At 44.2% G+C, this 13,464-nt stretch overlaps 2 protein-coding genes across 2 annotated transcripts; one reads left to right on the top strand and one right to left on the bottom strand.

Annotated features, from left to right (window-relative positions):
• Positions 1-834: 834 nt before the first annotated feature.
• On the top strand, positions 835-2,157 carry LOC131680859 (uncharacterized). Its single transcript, XM_058961573.1, has one exon. The coding sequence runs from the start codon at positions 835-837 to the stop codon at positions 2,155-2,157; it is 1,323 nt and encodes a 440-aa protein (XP_058817556.1).
• Positions 2,158-11,717: 9,560 nt separating this feature from the next.
• On the bottom strand, positions 11,718-13,250 carry LOC131683930 (trichohyalin-like; the record flags this gene model as incomplete). The annotated part of the gene is made up of 1 exon (XM_058966342.1): positions 11,718-13,250. A coding segment is annotated over one exon (1,533 nt), but the record flags the coding sequence as incomplete, so codon positions are not given.
• Positions 13,251-13,464: the final 214 nt, after the last annotated feature.

Here is a 13,464-nt window from a genome sequence, read left to right as displayed (position 1 = left end):
ACCAATCGGACATCCCTAGCTGAACGGACGCTCCCGAATTAGCGAGCATAGGCAAGCAACAATCGGAGTTCATACAGTAGCAAAGTGGAAAAAAACTGCGCATTTAGTTTCGTCTCCCGCGAGTGCGACAACCGGAATAGACCGGGAAAGCCTCCGCTGCCCTTTGTGTTAGAGTAGTGTCCGCCGGAATAGAAAAACAAATTGCCATTGGAAATAAAAACAGTGTGAAGGTGAAAAAACAGTTCTGCCGTCGATCGGACAGGTTATTTTTGAGTGCAAAGTGAAGTGAAAAACCACGTAACTCGACTCGTTTCCCGTGATAGTGAAAACCGGGTAGGCCGGGAAGTTTCCCCGGATAAAGCCACTGGGAACAAAAAGTGACACTAGGTGTGAAATCGGAAAGTGACGTTGCAAGTACTGAAAAAATCGCCAACGGCGATTTACTCGGATGGGTGTGCAGAAGCAAGCTTACGGAAGTGAAGTGACGCTATCGGCACAAACAGACGTGTCGCAACAAGCAGAGAATAAACCGCCATCGGCTAGTAAAGCCGACGGGTGTGCGAAAGCTTAGCTTACGGAAGTGAAGTGACGCTATCGGCACAGACAAACAGACGTGTCGCAACGGGCAGTGAAAAAACCGCCATCAGCTGGTATAGCCGGCGGGTGTGCAAAAGCTTAGGTGAAGTGAAGTGACGTTATCGGCACTGACAAACAGACGTGTCGCCGCAGGCAGTTAAAAACCGCTATCGGGACGCGGTTAGTGAGTGAAAAAGTGTCGCAATCCGTAAACGTGCATCGTAGCGAGTGACTGGCTAGATTATTTCGGCCGGCCAAATGGCCTCATCGTCGATGTACGGGCTGCCTCGGCCACCGGATGATTCCGGCGCTGGCTGTCCGAGCTGGATGGATCCGGAAGGAAAGCATGGTAAGGTGATCGTGCTATCACTCAAGGCTGCCAACGAAGGAGTGCTGCCAAAAAATCATCCCTTCAGTGTCGGTAAGTCGATCCAACTTTTAATTGGTAATGCATATTCCGCTACTACCGAATCAAAAGGAACCAAGTATATTTTGAAAGTAAGACAGCAAGCACATGCCACCAAGCTGCTCGGTATGAAAAAGTTATTCGACGGTACACCGGTTGAAGTTACAGCGCACCCCACACTTAACTACAGTAGGTGCATTGTAAACTGTTCGGAGGTCAATGACATGTCACAGGAAGAGTTGCTAATCGAGCTGGCTCCTCAAGGAGTGACAGCAGTACGCCGGTTCACGAGAATGGTGGACAAAGTGAAAGTCAATACGTCCACCATGATACTGACGATGGAAGGAACCACCTGGCCACAGTACATATATTTCGGAGCACTCAGAGTTCCAACGCGATTTTATTACCCCGTACCCATGCTGTGCTTCAACTGCCTGGAATACGGACACACAAAAGCTCGCTGCAAAGGTGCATCTCGATGCCAAATCTGCTCGGCCCCCGAGCACAAGGCTGAAGACTGTAAAGGAGTAGAAAACTGTTTCCACTGTAAGTTAGGACATAAACCGACCGACCGGAACTGCCCGGTATACAAACGGGAAAATGAAATTGTTAAACTAAAGGCAGAACAAGGACTATCATTCGCAGAGGCCAAAAAGATATACGACAGCCGCGTCGGTGCAAAATCGTACGCCAACATTAGCAAAAGGCTAATAGTACAACAAGATAGCAACAGTAAGGACAAAGAAATCGAAAGTCTAAAAGAAGAGATAACTGCCCTTCGAAACCAGCTCACCTCTGTCATCGCCGAACTGAAGAGACGCCCAAGCTGCCAATGCAAAAAAACTGACGAAGAGAATACTTCGAAAAAGGAACAACGGAACAAACGTGCTAAGGAAATATCGCCGGAAACAACAACCGGAACTGAATTTCGTCCTCCGCCTTTGAAGAAGGTTTCTTCAAAAATGAACGATAACACCCAACCTGGCAAAAATATTCAAACGTCCGCAACACAGCCGATGCTTGAAGACCCAATCGAAACCCTAAATTCCGATACTAATACGGAAGAAATGAGCATCACGGACAATGAATCTGACCGATCCGATACAATTGTTATCAATCGAAAGGGCAAAAGGAAACACCACCGAACCAAAAATGCAACCACCAACCAACAATAATAGAAGAAAGAATAGAGTAAATTTAGTCGATAACAATTTTGCTCTACAATGGAACATCGCCGGATTAAGACGCAGACTACCCGAATTGCAGTTGCTAATAAACCAATATTCTCCCAGTATATTAGCACTGCAAGAAACGATGACACCAACCAATTCAACCCCCACCATCAAAGAATATGATATGCACCTGATAGAAGGATCATTCAACACAATCAAGCACGGAGTTGCTCTTGGAGTGAAAAAGGGCATTCCTCACAACCGGCTGCAACTTACAACTGACATGCAAGCGGTAGCCGTCCAAATAGACACTGGTTCCAAAACTACGGTGGCCAGTGTATACATACCCCCAAGCGAGTATTCAACCAAGAAAATCGAAAAACAACTCAATAAACTGATTCTTCAGTTACCCGAACCTGTAGTGCTATTAGGAGACTTCAACGCTGCTAGCACCGAATGGGGTTCAAAACACACCGATCGGAAAGGACAAATGCTAGAAAAATTCCTCGGGGACAAAGGACTGATTTGTCTCAACGACGGCACGAACACCAGGATCAACTTCTCAAATGATCTCTCGATAGTATCCTGGCAAATTTCAGACAGATTCAGCTGGCAAGTAGAGGAAGACAACCACGGCAGTGATCACTTCCCTGTTAGATTGATCACTGGTCGCTCGTCTCCGACAGTTTGTGCAAGACCACGATGGCGATACGATGACGGGAATTGGGAGAAATTCCAGCAAGAGATAAATCTTAATCTTGATCTGTCGAAGGAATATACGGTCAACGAATACAGTCAGCTCATCTTCAACGCGGCCAAGAAATCGATTCAGCGGACTAGTGGCCGACCGGGACCGAAATCTGTACCGTGGTGGAATGATGATGTAAAGAAAGCTATAAAATACAGAAGGAAAACACTTCGGGCACTACGGCGATTGGACGAAAACGATGCGAAAAAGGAACAGGCACTAAAAAAGTTTCAGGCAGCACGAAAAAATGCAAGGACTGCTATCGGCGAAGCAAATAAGTCTAGCTGGAAGAAATTCGTTGAGGAAATCAACCCGGCCACAAATTCTAAGAAGCTTTGGGAAAAAATTAATGCTCTGAGCGGTAAAAGACGGAACAATAAAAAATATCTGCGAGTCGACGGCACATTCACCGATGTACCTGCTGACATGGCCAATTCACTAGCCGACCACTTTGCAGCAGTATCAGCAACTGGCGGCTATTCAAAAGCTTTTCAAGAACGGAAAACCGAAGAGGAGAGAAATATACCCGACTTTGAAGTAGCACCCTCGCCGTTGGATGCTAACTTCAGCTTCAGCGAATTAAATTGGGCACTCAACAAGGCTGCAGGACTATCAGAAGGCCCTGATCGAATAGGCTATCCGCTTTTGAAGCATCTTCCCCCTCGGGCGAAACTGATTCTACTTGACATCTACAATGGCGTCTGGAGTAGCGGTGTCGTCCCAGTTGAGTGGAAGGAAGCAACAGTAATACCTATCAAGAAACCCGGAAAAGAAGGAACCGAAGCGGACGAATACAGGCCTATATCACTAACAAGCTGTGTTGGGAAAATTCTTGAACGTATGATAAATCGGCGATTGATCCATGAAATCGAATCAAACAACCGAATTGGAAACCGGCAGTTTGCCTTTCGTCCTGGCACAGGCGTGAACAGCCATCTAGCTTAATTGGAAACAGTACTAGAAGATACACTGGAATCCGGCATGCATGCAGACGTAATAATGCTTGATCTGTCAAAAGCATTCGACAGAACCTGGAGACACCCAATCATCACTACACTCAACGAATGGAACGTTGGGAGCAGAATGTTAAGATACGTGCACAATTTCCTGAACGAGAGAAGCTTCAGAGTATTTGTTGATGGTGCCCATTCGGATCGACGACCACTAGAAAACGGGATACCACAAGGCTCAGTGATCTCTCCAACGCTATTCAACATTGCAATCAGCTCCATCTGCAAACACATCCCGGAAGACATTGAAATTTTGATGACTTGATCCTCATCGCTATAGGAAGTTTTGCTCGAGCCGTTCGACTAAAAGCGCAAGCTGCGCTTAATAATGTGCTGACCTGGGCGGAGCAACAAGGGCTGCAGTTCTCGACCACAAAATCTAAGCTGCTCCACATATGCAACGGGGGTAGACACCGAAATGTGCCAGACTTAAAAACCGAGGATGGCACCATTGAAAAAGCCAACTGCGGATAATTAAAGCAATTAGTAGAAGATACGCCGGCGGTAGCCGCCAAACATTGTTCAGTATCTGCAACAGCCTTCTAATAGCCAAAATCTCCCATGGTTTTGGACTTTACAGTCGAGGTGGAGAGAAAGAAATAAAACGGCTTCAACCTGTTTACCATACCGCCATTAGAACCATCTCAAGAGCACTTAGAACCAGCCCCATCCTCTCGCTGCTCACTGAAAGCGGACAGCTTCCGTTTGAACACCTCATGACCGGTCGACTTGTCAGCAAAGCGTGTAGCTGGTGGGAAAAACGGCCCGTTGAGGAGGAAATGATCTGCCCAATGGTCAGGCGAGCATCGGAATGGTTGAAGCGATTGACATCTTTTCGAGTACCCATTATCAGTTCTCTTAAACGAGTTAGCGACCGAGCATGGGACGCGGTTGAACCCGCAATCGACTGGAGCATTAAAAACCAACTCCAAGCTCACGAAGCCCCAACCAAAATACAAGCCATCTTTAGGGAGATACAAGCGAAGCAATATTAGACATCAGTTCAGTTTTTCACCGACGGCTCCCTGGACAAAGACAGTGTTGGACTGGGAGTTTACAGCGATAGCATCGACATCTCCATGCGAATACCAGACTGTTGTACCATATTTTCAGCCGAGGCATTGGCACTATTGATAGCCACCGAAAATGCCCCGACATCAGGACATACAGTCATCTTTAGCGATTCGGCAAGCTGCATACAGGCGATCGACCATGGAAAATCGCGACATCCGTGGATACAGGCGGTATAAGATGCTTCCACTAAAAAGAAAGTCACGTTCTGCTGGGTGCCAAGTCACTCCGGCATACCAGGGAACGAAAGAGCCGATTTCCTAGCTGGCCAAGGACGAACAAATGAATGCACCGCTATCCCAGTCCCGGCCAAGGATTTTGTTAAGTCTATCCATTCTAAACTCCGACAAGCCTGGGAAATGGAATGGAAAAATTGCAACACCTTCACAAGAAGTATAAAGTCGACGACCCTACCCTGGAAGGACGTGACTGATACTTCGGAGCAGACTGCAATTACCCGATTACGTATTGGACACACGAAACTGACGCACAGCTACATCATCAAAAGAGATCAAAAAAGAAGAGAAACCACAGTGCTGCGGAGAGGACCTCACCGTGAGACACCTTCTCCTCGACTGTCAACGGTACCAACAAAGCCGAGATCAACAATTCGGAAACATGACTCTAGGAGAAATACTGCACCCAGAAAATGAAGAAAAATTAATAAAATTTTCAAAAGAATTATCACTACTTGATAGAATTTAGTTTTTAAGATGTTATGTACAATGAAATGTAAATATTATTTGAACTTGACGTGACGAATGAAAATTTTTAAAGTCACGTCAAAAAAAACGAAACGAAACGAACGATTCCTGAAAGTTGGCTCTGCACTGGTAATCTCTAAGATTTTCTTCGGGATAGGACTTACCAGCAGTAAGCACGAGGCGATGGAACGAGTGCTTGCTCCAACATACAACGAACTAATACGTCAGTCATCTGGAGCCTTCAGATCAAACCCAGTACAGTCACTTATGGCAGAAGCAGGCCGCCTGCCATTGAGACTAATGCTAGTCCAGCGACTGCCGCAGCTGGTAGGCGCCGGTCTTGCGACAAGCAGTATCAAAACATGCTACACTCTACCAGGACCCTGCAGCGTATTCTCAGCCGAGGCCTATGCTCTGAGCGCCGCTGTGTCAACGGTGAACGAATATGACGAACTAATAAGCCTCACTGACTCGGCTAGCTGCATCGATGCCCTACGTGGAGGCCATTCCAGACACCCCTGGATTCAAGAAATAGAACGTGCACTCGTAGAGCGTAACATTACACTTAGCTGGATTCCAGGACACGCAAGAATACCTGGGAACGAAGAAGCTGAAAGACTCGCGAATCAAGGAAGAATTGGAGACCCAATAGACATTCTCAGGATGTCGTACGCTTCGTAAAGCATAAACTATGGAATGTCTGGCAGAGGGATTGGGATAGAACCCAGTCACTACTACGCGAGGTCAAGCCATGCGTAACAAAAAGCACTGACCAAAAGTGCACATCTGAATAGCGTATTCTAACCAGACTTCGTATTGGACATACCATCTTTAGCCACGCGCACCTAATGGAAGCCAACACACCGCCTACCTGCTGTTATTGCGTAGTCCCAATGACCGTAAAGCATGTCCTAGTGGATTGCCGTGGATACGCCCAGGCACGACAGCAATACAACATCACTGGTTCTACAACTGAAATCCTAGCGAACGATTACAAAAAAGAAAGCAATTACAAAGAGAAAGCAATACTGAAATTCATCAAGGAAAGCAAGCTCAAAATCTAGCCGATTACATGATCATACTGTCCTCCCTTTTGTACCATGCCCAATTTCCAATGACACGAATGCCACAACCGTGGTAAAGTGTCAAAAATAAAAATAAAAAAAATTCTAAACAAACACATGACATTACTAGGGACGACCCTTTTTCGAAGGCGCACCGCGTGTAAATACCTACAAAAGAAGTCGAGATCGACGGCGTGGTCACCGTGGACAGGTTTGGTTTAAGCAAATCTGCTGAAGAAAAGAGTTGTCTGGTTTAAGGACCCCATACTTCAATCAGTGAAGATTGTATATCACTGTATTCAACATCAATCATAGCTAACGGATTTAGGACCTACGTCAGTTCAAACTCACATCGGGTGACCTCGTTGGCAAGGTTCATCTATTGGTTCATCGTTTTGAGCCACATGTCATGTCTGGTTTAATGGCAAATAAGTGGGTCACGCAGCCACAGCCAATAACTATTGGCACCCCGTGTGCGGTGAAATTTGGAGTGAGAATCTTAGACAATCAAGTAAAATATGTTTTTAATTTTTTGAACGCCCTTTATTGTATTTCACAAGGATAGTTTTCTATTTTTAGAAATACAGAACTTATAACAGTGTTACTCTCAACATGAATATGAGCAGTACAATGTTCCTGGTGTGAAGCAACTGGAAAAAAATGACTTCTGTTTCTCAACAAACATTTCACTTCGCAAACAGAAGTCATGACTTAAAAATAAATGATATTATGTTGACTCGTTGAAAATTAATCTATTTTCGACGGTCCTTGGATGGAGGAATATTCTCCGATAGTAAGCAGCAGTGGACGACACGACGCACTCAGAGTTCGACATTGAACTAATTTCACCTCAAAATTTCAACAGAAAATACAGTTACAACAATTTAAAAGAGATGCATTTTGATTCCGTACACCCTTCATGTGCGCGAAATACATGAGTGACAGTTTTCAAATTATAAGTTTGCACAAAATTTCGAGTGGGCAATTACCCACTCGGATATTGTCAGGTGGGTAGTATTCCCTCACTACCCACATAATCTGCCGGCTCTGTTCCCGAGCAGGTTTGCGCAGGTCCGTAAGTGTCCGTTTCGAGGTATAACTGTCATATGGTCCCCTAACAATGAGAAACATATTTCTGATACAATTTTGTCACAATGTCCCGCAAAATTCACCACCCTAACTACTAAACTACGTACGAACTTTCGTCAATGATAAAGGCAGTTGAATGCAGAGTATGCTTTCCCGGGGCCAAAACTTCAACGATCCCCACTTGCCAGCAAACAAAGGACAAATATTTAGCAACAAATAACATGCAAACACACAGACACACATACACACTCAATAGCTCGGAGGCTTTCCGGGACCGCTACTTCTGCCGCTCGTTTCGGGACGGGTGTGTGTGTGTATGTTTCGCCACCACCAACCACGATGCCGACGTCGTCGTCGTCGTCGCCACCGTCGACGCCGGCCGGTTCCAACTGTAAAATTGTTGGTTCGCTGGCGGCGCATGTACGCGATGTGTATCTGGTCTGGCCTTGCCTATTACCATGCTAGCTGTCTTTTATTCCCATTCGACAGAAGACAATAGTAGGTAGGCAGGCAGAAGAAAAAACTTTTACTTTCCCTTAAACTATGGCGCCACCCCGGCCCGGATGGTAAAAGACAAACGGAGGCTCTTGAAAGGTACTCTCGCTGTGTGTACGTACATTTGAACCTACCCTGCGGCACTATCTTCGCTTGATGGGAGAGAAGCGGTAGTAGGCGGTAGTGGTTTCGGAAATGGTTTGACTTACAACTGTGTTTTACTATACGAAGGTTGGTCGGTAACCAAATCCTGTAACTACGAAATTATTTAATATATTTTTGAACGGACGGGTCCCATTCATTAATTATCCCCACACTTCCTTGGCGGATTATGGCCCTTGGGCAGGGTGACGTATTTCGACGTGACACAGCGCTTCATAATTGGCTAATCCTGGAACTCGATGGTAGTAGAGCCCAGTTCACAGGCCGTTGCCGGTTGTCAGCTGAATACGTTCTCGTTCTCCGTGAGAGACCCTTATTTGCCAAGGTCGTCGAAACACTGCAGGGTAGTGGGTACTAAATGAGATTGTAAATGGAAGTAGTTATGTTCGCGAAGATAAAAACACGCAAGCTGCTCAGCGGTGGAGAGATGAGCGAATATAATGAATATTGTTAAATTACGCGGAGCGAACCATACGGCACGGAAATGAGGGGTAATTAGCTGGGGATTACGTGTCGTTATGGCAAGAAAAGGTTACACGGCAGAGAGTGGCAGTGGATTAGCGGCGTTTGTGAGTTTTGCCATTGAACAATTCCGGGCTACGGTCCTCCAACGGAGCTGTTTAGTAGGGTTTAGTTGGGTTCATCATTTGTGTTTTGGGATTATAGGGACAAAACTTTTTATCATTTTGACAACATGTACGTGTCGTATGTAAATCGGTGCAAAGTTTGTTCAAATGGTCTCGAATCAGTATCCTAGTCTACCATTGATGGTCTTGTAGCAAATATTAGTCAGGTTTGGACTCTTCCGCTTTTTGTAGCTGAAATATACAATATTGTGGACAAAAATAATTAGAAGTATACAAATCATTTTCAGCATTGAAATGCACCTTTTCTGAATATATCCTCCAAAATTGAAGAAAGAAAAAGTATTCGAAACTTCATTTAAAAACCCCATGTCAAGGAAGGTAATTTTTTCTTCGGGATGCTACGGAATCCCGTCTAATTAATTTCAACAAAAATTTCATGACGCATCCAAGTGAAATGTCCCATCCGTGCACACTCGCAAATAGTGCCTTTTGACATTCGGTTAATATTATAATTTAAATAAATGGAAAATGCAGATATTCTTCGACATAATTACCATACAATGAATAATACTCTTCTGATAATTTCAAAAGGGTTGTATTTTATTGTTATCGAAACATGCAACTACTCTTATTCGGTAACACTTCAAATGCTTGTTATTCCATTTAAAGTAGTTAATATAAAAATTCAGAGATTCTGAATAGATGAAATATTTAAGTAGCACTCAAAGTAGGGAATTGTCCAAACTAGATGGTGTTAGAGATAACTTTGTGCTCCGGAAATATCTTGCTTAAGTTGACGAACGGTGCGTTAACCCTTTCATGCCCAACTTTTTTCTAGTGCATGCAGAATTTCAAAACTATTTTTCTTTGAAAACTGAGGAGTCAAGAAACACGAAAAGCCTTTTTCATAAAGATAGGTGCTTCCCTCGCAGTGCTAGAAGCTGCTCAATTTTAACCTTCAAATGCTCAATACAACTCTCCTAAAATATTTACAATAGTCCACTTAAGTGGAAAACGTAGACAAAGACATTCTAAATTGATAAGTTTTATCAGTTTTCAATAATATTGCAACATAACGAGGATATATTAAAAATTCATTTTTCGTCGTCAACGTAAACTGTCCCTGGCAACACTGTTTCATTGGAATCCAATCAAACAAACTGCAATAATTTCAGTTCTCGAGCTGGTCTTTGTAGCTGTTAGGACTCAAATGAAAGGCAATAGTCATATTTATTATCCTTACTTGTTTTTGTGAGCAAATCTTGCCTCAAACAAAAGTTATGGCTGTTTAAAAATGTTGTTGTCCACAAACAACATGGGCATGAATGGGTTAACAACGAGATAGATGATAATCAATACATCAATGCTTCTTGCTTCTTGCTTCTTGCTTCTTGCTTCTTGCTTCTTGCTTCTTGCTTCTTGCTTCTTGCTTCTTGCTTCTTGCTTCTTGCTTCTTGCTTCTTGCTTCTTGCTTCTTGCTTCTTGCTTCTTGCTTCTTGCTTCTTGCTTCTTGCTTCTTGCTTCTTGCTTCTTGCTTCTTGCTTCTTGCTTCTTGCTTCTTGCTTCTTGCTTCTTGCTTCTTGCTTCTTGCTTCTTGCTTCTTGCTTCTTGCTTCTTGCTTCTTGCTTCTTGCTTCTTGCTTCTTGCTTCTTGCTTCTTGCTTCTTGCTTCTTGCTTCTTGCTTCTTGCTTCTTGCTTCTTGCTTCTTGCTTCTTGCTTCTTGCTTCTTGCTTCTTGCTTCTTGCTTCTTGCTTCTTGCTTCTTGCTTCTTGCTTCTTGCTTCTTGCTTCTTGCTTCTTGCTTCTTGCTTCTTGCTTCTTGCTTCTTGCTTCTTGCTTCTTGCTTCTTGCTTCTTGCTTCTTGCTTCTTGCTTCTTGCTTCTTGCTTCTTGCTTCTTGCTTCTTGCTTCTTGCTTCTTGCTTCTTGCTTCTTGCTTCTTGCTTCTTGCTTCTTGCTTCTTGCTTCTTGCTTCTTGCTTCTTGCTTCTTGCTTCTTGCTTCTTGCTTCTTGCTTCTTGCTTCTTGCTTCTTGCTTCTTGCTTCTTGCTTCTTGCTTCTTGCTTCTTGCTTCTTGCTTCTTGCTTCTTGCTTCTTGCTTCTTGCTTCTTGCTTCTTGCTTCTTGCTTCTTGCTTCTTGCTTCTTGCTTCTTGCTTCTTGCTTCTTGCTTCTTGCTTCTTGCTTCTTGCTTCTTGCTTCTTGCTTCTTGCTTCTTGCTTCTTGCTTCTTGCTTCTTGCTTCTTGCTTCTTGCTTCTTGCTTCTTGCTTCTTGCTTCTTGCTTCTTGCTTCTTGCTTCTTGCTTCTTGCTTCTTGCTTCTTACTTCTTACTTCTTGCTTCTTGCTTCTTGCTTCTTGCTTCTTGCTTCTTGCTTCTTGCTTCTTGCTTCTTGCTTCTTGCTTCTTACTTCTTGCTTCTTGCTTCTTGCTTCTTGCTTCTTGCTTCTTGCTTCTTGCTTCTTGCTTCTTGCTTCTTGCTTCTTGCTTCTTGCTTCTTGCTTCTTGTTCCTTGTTTCTTGTTTCTTGGTTCTTGGTTCTTGTTTCTTGGTTCTTGTACCCGCTTTCCTCTTTCCTCTTTCCTCTTTCCTCTTTCCTCTTTCCTCTTTCCTCTTTCCTCTTTCCTCTTTCCTCTTTCCTCTTTCCTCTTTCCTCTTTCCTCTTTCCTCTTTCCTCTTTCCTCTTTCCTCTTTCCTCTTTCCTCTTTCCTCTTTCCTCTTTCCTCTTTCCTCTTTCCTCTTTCCTCTTTCCTCTTTCCTCTTTCCTCTTTCCTCTTTCCTCTTTCCTCTTTCCTCTTTCCTCTTTCCTCTTTCCTCTTTCCTCTTTCCTCTTTCCTCTTTCCTCTTTCCTCTTTCCTCTTTCCTCTTTCCTCTTTCCTCTTTCCTCTTTCCTCTTTCCTCTTTCCTCTTTCCTCTTTCCTCTTTCCTCTTTCCTCTTTCCTCTTTCCTCTTTCCTCTTTCCTCTTTCCTCTTTCCTCTTTCCTCTTTCCTCTTTCCTCTTTCCTCTTTCCTCTTTCCTCTTTCCTCTTTCCTCTTTCCTCTTTCCTCTTTCCTCTTTCCTCTTTCCTCTTTCCTCTTTCCTCTTTCCTCTTTCCTCTTTCCTCTTTCCTCTTTCCTCTTTCCTCTTTCCTCTTTCCTCTTTCCTCTTTCCTCTTTCCTCTTTCCTCTTTCCTCTTTCCTCTTTCCTCTTTCCTCTTTCCTCTTTCCTCTTTCCTCTTTCCTCTTTCCTCTTTCCTCTTTCCTCTTTCCTCTTTCCTCTTTCCTCTTTCCTCTTTCCTCTTTCCTCTTTCCTCTTTCCTCTTTCCTCTTTCCTCTTTCCTCTTTCCTCTTTCCTCTTTCCTCTTTCCTCTTTCCTCTTTCCTCTTTCCTCTTTCCTCTTTCCTCTTTCCTCTTTCCTCTTTCCTCTTTCCTCTTTCCTCTTTCCTCTTTCCTCTTTCCTCTTTCCTCTTTCCTCTTTCCTCTTTCCTCTTTCCTCTTTCCTCTTTCCTCTTTCCTCTTTCCTCTTTCCTCTTTCCTCTTTCCTCTTTCCTCTTTCCTCTTTCCTCTTTCCTCTTTCCTCTTTCCTCTTTCCTCTTTCCTCTTTCCTCTTTCCTCTTTCCTCTTTCCTCTTTCCTCTTTCCTCTTTCCTCTTTCCTCTTTCCTCTTTCCTCTTTCCTCTTTCCTCTTTCCTCTTTCCTCTTTCCTCTTTCCTCTTTCCTCTTTCCTCTTTCCTCTTTCCTCTTTCCTCTTTCCTCTTTCCTCTTTCCTCTTTCCTCTTTCCTCTTTCCTCTTTCCTCTTTCCTCTTTCCTCTTTCCTCTTTCCTCTTTCCTCTTTCCTCTTTCCTCTTTCCTCTTTCCTCTTTCCTCTTTCCTCTTTCCTCTTTCCTCTTTCCTCTTTCCTCTTTCCTCTTTCCTCTTTCCTCTTTCCTCTTTCCTCTTTCCTCTTTCCTCTTTCCTCTTTCCTCTTTCCTCTTTCCTCTTTCCTCTTTCCTCTTTCCTCTTTCCTCTTTCCTCTTTCCTCTTTCCTCTTTCCTCTTTCCTCTTTCCTCTTTCCTCTTTCCTCTTTCCTCTTTCCTCTTTCCTCTTTCCTCTTTCCTCTTTCCTCTTTCCTCTTTCCTCTTTCCTCTTTCCTCTTTCCTCTTTCCTCTTTCCTCTTTCCTCTTTCCTCTTTCCTCTTTCCTCTTTCCTCTTTCCTCTTTCCTCTTTCCTCTTTCCTCTTTCCTCTTCCCTCTTCCCTCTTCCCTCTTCCCTCTTCCCTCTTCCTTCTTCCCTCTTCCCTCTTCCCTCTTCCCTCTTCCCTCTTCCCTCTTCCCTCTTCCCTCTTCCCTCTTCCCTCTTCCCTCTTCCCTCTTCCCTCTTCCCTCTTCCCTCTTCCCTCTTCCCTCTTCCCTCTTCCCTCTTCCCTCTTCC

Source organism: Topomyia yanbarensis, chromosome 2 (genome assembly GCF_030247195.1).
Source record: "Topomyia yanbarensis strain Yona2022 chromosome 2, ASM3024719v1, whole genome shotgun sequence".
Classification (NCBI taxonomy): domain Eukaryota; kingdom Metazoa; phylum Arthropoda; class Insecta; order Diptera; family Culicidae; genus Topomyia; species Topomyia yanbarensis.
This window is presented reverse-complemented; position numbering and strand designations above follow the sequence as displayed.

What these genes read in the sequence shown, in the direction of transcription:
- LOC131680859 (XM_058961573.1), top strand. Translation starts at nt 835, where the DNA reads ATGGCCTCATCGTCGATGTACGGGCTGCCTCGGCCACCGGATGATTCC.